Genomic DNA, 8,992 nt, shown 5'->3' with positions numbered 1-8,992 from the left:
CCACGTTGCCGGACTGGAAAATTGCATCAACATCCAAGTTGCTGCATGAAGATAACGTGTGATAGTGGAAAAAGTCAGTTGTTGCATGCCTGCATAGAGGTAGCGTGTGACAATGGCCAAAGCTAGTTGTTGGCATGACACAGTGGAGAATGGCCTGTTGTTGGTGCTCTGCATGAAGGTTGCTTGACAATGGTCAATGGGCGTATGTCAGGTGGCTGCCCACTTTTCCAGAGCCTTAAGTCCCTTGGTGCTTTATAAATAGCTGTTGGGAGCCTCATTGGCATCAAGAGGGACTTGTGTCTTGTATTATGTTATTCCCTTAGCCTTGGTGGCTGGCTTGGGTGTATTTCGACTTAGGGCTCTATTCCCCTAATAATGTGTAAATGTGTAATGCTCCGATCCCACAACGGGTACATAAAGCATATATTTATGTAAATGTTATATAAAGAAATATATGCTTTATGTACCCCTTGTGGGATCGGGGCATTACACAATAACCCTAGTCGATTGAGTGTAAAGGTTAGGAATGTTGTTCCTGTAAAATATTTTGTACGTTTGCTGTGATTTTCCTTCTCCTAGCCTCCCTTAGTGCATTTGGCTTGTGTGGTCAATTTTCTTCGTGAAAAATTTGTCCCATACTCCCATGACAGTAAGACTATTCTCTACCGCAAATAAAGAATCGAGATAACTGATAATATTATCATAGTTAAAGCATACTTAATGAGTAACAAAATGGATTAAACTATTTTACATTTTATAACCTTCATGGTTTGGGTTGGTAGGCAAAGGATTGAGATTCTATGTTACTACGTTGTCTGAATTTCAAAGAAATTTAGATAGCCTAAGAGGATGGCCGTAGGATTCACCTGTCACGGGTAGGCGAGTCCTGCATCCTAAAGTGCCCGCGGCAATGTGAGCCTCGCAGGCCCCTCTCATAGGCTACCCGAATTTCTATGGGCAATTTGTCTATGAAATTTGGGCAGCCTAAAGACATGATATCTCATATGAATGAATCATATTTAGCTTATAGTAAATTTACCATAAAAGTTATAACTCACATTCAGACACTTTGAGAAGACAAATGAAAATTTTTTACTTCTCAAATTTTCAAATGTAAACCCACCAGAAACACCTCTTAATTTCACCTCCACAAAAACTACTTCTAAAACACAAAACCATTAAAAAAAAAAAAGGCTGAACACCACCTTAACCTGTTCAAACATAGCAATATATATGTAAGGAGAAAAAAAAATGATTTAACAGGGAATGGAAATGAACTTCAACAACATGAAGAGTATCACATCTGATTTGTGTCTAAGAAAAATTTCAAATACATTGTCTAAATAGCCCACTCTAAAGCTTAAAACAGCCGGTTTTTTCATTTGATGCATCATCATGTCTCTAGGGATGCCACCATGGAACCGATGACTTCATGAAGCACAAAAGGCTTCTCCTTTCAGGAAGAGGATTCAAGAAAAATAGGCAATAAGAAAGGAAGCATACAACTGGCCCTACTGCCCAAGCGACTTGAGACGAGTCTCTTTTAACCCTTTTTTTTTGTTTTTTTTTTTTTGGTCGCCTTTGCAATGTTTTTTTCCCTTTTCTGTTAAGGAATTGTAACATGGGCAAATCAAGAGAAAAAGGAAAATCACGATGCCACAAGATCAGGTGTTTCTGCCTCTATGGATTTCAAGGCAGTGTTCACTTTTTTCAACCAATTGTCCAGACGGTCGCGCAAGGATTTGATCTGTGGAATCCCCAATACTCTTGGCTGCACCCAGGATACATGCACTGTTCCCTCAACTTGATCAATTATACCCTCGATCAGATGAACCTGCAGTAAAATTCTCCCATTGGTTTTAAGCATTGAATTTCCACAACAAAAAAATAACAAGGGAAATGCTATCGACTGGAAAGCATGTCTACAAGGAAAGAGAAATAATAATGAACCAGAAATGAATGAGGCAATCAAAAGTTGTTGCACAGAAATTATATAGATGGCGGAGGAACCAAGTTTCCTTCTTTGATGCAAATTGACCAACCAGAATGGTGCGCATAAGTTTTTTGCAATCCCCACAAATTTGTTAAATGAGAAACATATTATGTTAAAAAGTGAAAAAACAAAAGAACACTCCATGCACGATGCATGCCAAGTAGGAAATTTGTAAAGATAATAAAGATTCACAAAGCATTTAAAGATCAATTACTCTTCATTAATATTTCAACGTGGGGACTTACAGAGAGGCTCTTCATAAGAAGATGCTCCACCTCCTCAATAGAAAGTTTTGTGCGCTCTGCAATGATACTCAAAGGTATAGTTCGATCATCAGATGACCGGCTGCAAGGAAGCATGTAGCAGGTCAGTCCTACAAGCAATTATACAAATTGTTTCGGAAAAAAAACTTATTCCTTTGGCACAAATCAAAGGTAGAACAAAAAAAAAAATAGAAGACAAATGCTAAACCTGAAAATAATTTCCATCAAGCAGAGAATATTTATCTTTTCCAACAGCTTCTTCTCATTCTCAACTAATGCTGGCTGAGCCCTCAGAGCAGCATTGTGCACATGACATAGTTCCTGATAACGAACTAAATCACCAGAGTTGAATGCCTGAAGAATATAGTAGAGCCACTCAACCTTTGTCCCCAGAAGACTCTTAATCTGCAGAAATTAAAAGATGTCACCACCCAACATACAGGCTGCTAAAAAGAAGCATCTAAGAATTTAGCAAGAGGAAAGACTTGGTATCAAAAATGGAATTCATGCCACCACTAACATTATTTACAGCTTCCCATGCCATCAATATGGAGTCCCACGTAGGACTCCACGTCGACACCAAGTTACTTGGCTGTTGGGTCTCTTAAGCAACATGGGTCTCTAAGTGATATGGGTAGTGGGTACTGTAGTGCTTTAGTCATGTTTTATTAACATTAGTTATTGCTGTCATGGGTACCCACGACTAGTCAACGTGGGTAGAGTAGTGTAGAGTGGCAGTTTCCTTATGTAGTGGGTAGTTATGTGTGAGTAGTATATGTGTGAGTAGTATATGACTAAATGCTGGTAGCAAGGTTCAGGTATTGAATTTGTAATCAGACAATTGTCTATGTGGTTTGTCTCCATCCCCTAATTGGAGTTCACTATCTTCAATATATCTAAATTCTGTTTCAATTACCGTGGGTTCCTATCACAATATTTTGTCAAAATGCACTCTTATTTCCAAGAGATTTGTATGAAATTCAAATAACATGCGTGTTGTTGGACGAGTAGTCGACTTATATGCGTTTTGGTGGACTGCCGGGAGCGCTCAGAGTGCTACTGTGTGGAAGATGGTGTTTTCATGCCTCTTGTGGTGTCTATGGAGGGAAAGGAATTATAGAAGTTTTGAGGACCATGAAGAGTGAGAGGGCTTTGGAGGAGCTTAAGTTGTTATTTTTTTTATAATTTGTATCTTTGGACAACAACTTTTGTTTTATCCCTTGGTGATTAGTTACCACGATTTCCTTGCTCTCTTTTCTCCTTCTAGTTATGTGTATTCTCATGAATACTTCTTGTGTACCAGGGGGTACCTTACGTTTTTAATGATATCTTGATTACTTATCAAAAAAATGAAATTCATAAAATATGTCCAGCAATGTCGTTTAAAACATTTGTACTCAAGTAATATCGTTTACTGATACGGTTTTGATGTGCCCGTAAACGAAAGAGCCTATGATCAAGTTTGCTGAATCATTTCCAGCAATTACAATTAAAGAAGGAAAACTTTACACAATGGATGGTGAGCAGCATGACAATCTTAACTAATTCAACAGGACATAGAAAAAGACCAACATCAAAGTGAGAACCTCAGTCACGACACACTTACAATAGGATGGGCAAGCAGCTCTCCAAAGTTGTAAATGTTATCTCCCAATAGTGCAGAAAGGGACAAATCAAACGCCAGATCCTGATTAATTATCTAAAGGTTAGAACACATGACAGACTGACAGACAAAATGTGCATATGGACAATCAGCTGTCAGAATAAATGAACCATATTATCAAATGAATTTTATAATGATGCTTGATTAAACTGCATAGATATAGATGCTATTTTTTGTTCACCAATTGCAACTATTGCAGCAAATTTGAATAAATGAATCAATTACTACTTTAAAAATAAAAATAAAAATTGACAACCAGGATTCAAAAAGATTGAAAATATACTGGAGCTTGAAATTCACAGACCATGGAGATTTAAGTAATATCTATTTACAGCATCCCGAGGATTTCCCCATACTGGAGCAACAAAAAAACAATGCCAGAGTTTATTCAAAGCTGATCCTAGCTAATTTAAAACTTAACATTTCCCCATACTGGATCAACAATAAAACAATGCCAGAGTTTATTTAAAGCTGATCCTAGCTAATTAAAAACTTAACAGGTTTGTGAAGAGTTTAACTTTATTTATTCCATATATGACTCATTACTGTCCCCACATTTGGACGCATTGGTTGAGCTTGAAACCAGGACTGGGATACAATACCCATCAAACTATACAACTTGAACCTGGGTAAAATCTTTATTTGCCATCCATGGAGAATAATTTGGTCAAGAACATAACACATTTTAGTTTCATACTGGTACTATAGCTTACAACTTAAGAGATTTTGTAGATATCGAAAGTCAGAGACAGAAACAAATTATAAGAATGAAACATTGAAATTACAACAAGCTAGATAATATTGAAACCCCTAAAAATTATTACATAAAGAGTCACAACCACACATTTCAAACCTTCGAGTAAGAATGTAAGATGACACGTCAAAATGACCTTAGTGAGAGAAAGCAAACCAGTACTTGTCACAGACGACTACATGTAAGCCACATAAAGAAGCGGATAAACATAATCACATACCAGCTTAAATGATTCTGAGAGAGACTCCACGGACGTATATGCAAGATAAAGAAGGGCACTTTTATAGAACTCAGCAAATTCTTGACGAAATTTATAGTACTGAGATGAGACCCAATAAAAGTTTGCATACACTGATGGATCAATGTCGGTCATGCTGTCAAGGGTACTCTTTCCATCTTCTAGAAGTTTCTTGCACTCTTTTTGGTCCCCTTGCTCAAGTTTAAGTACGGCTATTTGCATCTTGATGTAGAGGACTGGCTCTTCAATACGCTGCTCTCTAGTAGCTCGAAGCTTCTCAATCACCCCTTCAAGATAATTAATGGCGGCTTCTTTCTCTGAATACTGCCTAGAAACTATTACAGCAAAATGTGCAAGCTTGAGAAGATTGATTTTAGTCTCAAAGTCAGTGATGAAATTGTGATATAACTGTATGAGAGCATCGCCAGCCTGAAATTCAATTTAACCAAGAAAAAAGGTGTTAGATGCAGATCGAAAGAAAACATACACAAAAAAATCCCATTCAAGCTTTCCAAGTCAAGAACATGTTGTGTAAAACACGTGTGACTGGGGTAAAAAAAAAAAACACAAACAATATACAGAGATTTTGTTAAAATCTGTGCAATTCATAATACCCTGGCCATATAAAGAAAATAGAATTTAGTAGCAATAAATCATGGTTTAACAAAACACTAGGATAATGCATTGAACTCGAGAAGTTAAAGAGATTCTGCATATGAATGAATTTGAATAGAAAATAATGCACTGTGTCCACGTTAATAAGGTCTGTTGTTATTCATCAACAAAACAATAGCATGCAATCTAACCTTATTGCAGCAAATGCATGTTAATAACATCAAATTATCACAATTACCAACTTTGGCAACTTGAATTCCAAACCATACATCCCTTCCCCAGAGGGATTTTTTCAACACCATTTGTAAAGGGTACAGATGAAGCATGTTACCTCTTCTTTTTTTATGAAGATGAATGGTAACAAAAATTTACATATCAATCATGATAACTGAAGGTTTGGATCCTCAGTTCTGCACAGGAACGACAAATGGCTAAATGCCCAACAATGCCTGGGCTGCATGTCCTTAATTCCCAATAACTCATCACATCTCACGCTTCGAACAGAGCTTAGAAGATCCATTCATAGCAAATATACAGACAAGAGTCATTTTGATTTTATCACTTCAATCAATACACCTTGATATAAGCCTTTTGAACAATGGAGTTACACTCCCTTGAGATGCTAAAGAGGAAAGCCACTATGAACTATATAGTTATCTTCTTCTTCTTTTTTATGAACTTCAAATATTAGCTAATCTCATTTAGTGGGTGTCCCCAGCCTTTGTGATATTAAGACAGGATAACACGTTGGAGTTAATCATGTTTAGACAAATCTCATGACAGAGAATCCAGGAGAAAAGAGTACTCCAGCCATTACTCCAAATCAAGAATAATTAACTAAAAATCAAGTAAATGAGCAAAGTTGCAATACACACGTAAGTCCCACGAAAGTGGGATGATCCTAATAACCTTCATCGCATTGTCCACCTGCATCAATCACTTCATCTAAGTTCACCAATTTTATGTGGAAAGTACAGGTTCTTATAAGAGTTCAATTATCTCCCTGAATGTTCTTTCCATCTCTTTTTCCTTTTAAAGGTAGAAGGAAAACCAATAATCCTTTTAACAGATGTGTAGAATTCTTATCAAACAAACATATAACCACATATATATGTTATGCAAACACTATACTTCATGAATCTCGATCAATCAACCATGCACCTTAAGCCAATTCCAAGGCATTCAGAGAGAGAGAGAGAGAGAGAGGAAGAAGATTGGCCCTTCAGCATTAATTATTTTTTCCCCACAACCAAATAAGGATGACACGAATATTACACAGCCTAAACGATGTGTATATTCAGCTTCTAGCAGTAGGGCTAGACTTCAGATTAGGATTGAGGTCTGGGGTAATTAATCTAAGGCAAAGCCAATGTATGCCAAAATTATTAACAACATATTAGTCATAGAGTAATTCTATGCATCACCCTCCCATCCCAACCGGGGGCTGCGCCCAAATCCCATGTGGCGTGGTCCACACAACCAAAAAAACAATCCCCATGCACCAAATGCTGTGGGGACTACGCCACATGGGATTGGGGGGGGGGGGGGGGGGGGTATTGCATAGCATTAATTCCAGCCATAACATAAATACTCTATGCATGATACACATATCTTTCTTTTTCATAAGGATCAAAGGAATTAAAAACATGAAAGAAATTACTATATTTATCATGTGACAGTTGTAAAAACCAACAACCACAATAAAAACTTGCTGAGTACTATTACATATATTACAGTTGTAAGTACTATTACATATATTACTACCACAAACTTCATGCATGTTAACTTTTCTTTGTTTCTCACGCAGGAAACAGTTTCAAATAAATTTCTTTATTATATCCTATCCAAAAAGTTGTCTCAAGTCTCAATCAAATCTTCTTTTATGACACATTGTCAAGGCACTAGCGAACTCAGGAAATAAAATGGAAAACACATGGAGGGAAGTGATATTTATCTCTTCCTAAACTAAATTAGGAACGAACCTGACCAAACAGGGGACCAATTGAATATCAAGAACCCAGGGTAGGTCAGGTTGGCTAAGGGGCAACTTGTTAATTTCTTAATCTTTATTCTGATGTAAAACAGCGACATATTCACGTATATCTTGAAAAGGATTTTACAATTCAATGCAAAGTTCACACTACCCAATGGATTACTTGTAGAATAAATACCCCGGATCCCATATTCTCTAAATCCAATGGCACAAAAGATTATAAGCATAACAATTATACAGAATAGACCTATAATCCAAACATCTTCCTCCAATTTCTCAGCAACCAATCAGAAACTAAAACAAAAGGAAAGTAAGTTTCTTTAATGCAATACTCATGCACACTTCAAAGCCCCTTAATTCCACCGCAAAACCCCAGTTTACCACCCAGAACGGAGCCCTATTTATCCAATCTTCTTCTTCCCAAAAACCCTAATTCTCCCCCCCAAAAAAATCAAAATTCGGGAGCAAAAATCAAAACGTAGCCGTTTCAAGAATCCAGAAACCCTAATCACCAAAACCACGCACAAGAGGAAAGTATTCACGTAGGAAGAAAGTGAGAAAAGCGAAGGAAAACGGACCTGAAAGACGGTGAGGGCGACGAACTGCTCGAGCTTGGCGGTGAGCTGGTGCCAGAGCTTGCGCTGGTACAGATCTGCAAGCGAGGTGTACCATTCTGCGAGCTCCGGGTGCGCGGTGCGCAGCGTCTCCAGGTACTGCAGCGGCGCAGCCATGTCTGTGAGTCTGTGAGAGAGAGAAGAGAGAAGAGAGAGAGAGAGCTAAACAGCCGGTTTCTATTTATATGAGATTTGAGCTTTTGCTTTTGTTTGGCTTTTATTTTTTGTTTTTTTTTGTTTTTCTTGAGCAGAAAGAAAAGAATAGGAGAAGCTGAGAAAGTGGTGGATCCGGTTTCATTTGGTAATTCAAGAACCCGGCATTTTTATTTTTATTTTTAGCAATTACTTCAGTTCACTAGATTTTTTACTCATTTTAGCTTCAAAAATTAACTTTTTCTATTTTAATTATCCCCTTTTTACTATTTTATTTTAAAAAAAATTATTTATTATTTATTTTTAATAAAATGATATAATAAAAAAAAGTAAACTATTTAGTAAACTGTGATACAACTTGATGATGTAACAATACAAATCAACATTTTGATCAATACTTGTGAAAAAAATTAAAAGTTGATTTTTAATGTCACGTTATCCTAACTATATGACAATCGTATAGTTTTATATTAAATATCATTACTTATAAAAAAAAAATGGCCTTTTTTTTTTAAACATTTGGTGAGTGTATAATAAGCATTGTAGCTATTTTTTGCTAAAATAATTAGTCGGATGTGGGTGATTTTTTACTTAAATTTGCATTTTGACTAGCCAAAATAATTTTTAATTAGTCTGTTGTGAATGCTTTGACTATTACTAACATGGAAAATGTTAGATTTACAACACCAATATAACAACTGTACAA

The 8,992-nt window shown here is 36.6% G+C and overlaps 1 protein-coding gene across 1 annotated transcript; it reads right to left on the bottom strand.

Moving 5' to 3' along the window:
* Positions 1–1,255: 1,255 nt before the first annotated feature.
* Positions 1,256–8,301, bottom strand: LOC133854270 (26S proteasome non-ATPase regulatory subunit 13 homolog A). Its single transcript, XM_062290381.1, has 6 exons — positions 8,098–8,301; positions 4,894–5,340; positions 3,863–3,943; positions 2,465–2,661; positions 2,239–2,338; positions 1,256–1,834 (listed from the first exon to the last, which is right to left on the bottom strand). The coding sequence occupies exons 1-6, from the start codon at positions 8,248–8,250 to the stop codon at positions 1,649–1,651; spliced, it is 1,164 nt and encodes a 387-aa protein (XP_062146365.1). The 5' UTR covers positions 8,251–8,301; the 3' UTR covers positions 1,256–1,648.
* Positions 8,302–8,992: the final 691 nt, after the last annotated feature.

The sequence above is a fragment of the Alnus glutinosa genome, chromosome 13, assembly GCF_958979055.1.
Source record: "Alnus glutinosa chromosome 13, dhAlnGlut1.1, whole genome shotgun sequence".
Classification (NCBI taxonomy): Eukaryota; Viridiplantae; Streptophyta; class Magnoliopsida; order Fagales; family Betulaceae; genus Alnus; species Alnus glutinosa.
Note: the sequence above shows the minus strand (reverse complement) of the source record. Positions and strands in the feature narration are given on the sequence as shown.

Bases quoted from the DNA above. Each gene is read 5' to 3' on its own strand.
- LOC133854270 (XM_062290381.1), bottom strand. From the start codon at position 8,250: ATGGCTGCGCCGCTGCAGTACCTGGAGACGCTGCGCACCGCGCACCCG. The intron at 3,944-4,893 runs GTATGTGATTAT...ATAATTAATCAG, and splicing joins TCTCAGAATCATTTAAGCTG to GATCTGGCGTTTGATTTGTC. The intron at 2,662-3,862 runs GTAAGTGTGTCG...TAATTTCTGCAG, and splicing joins AGCTGCTTGCCCATCCTATT to ATTAAGAGTCTTCTGGGGAC.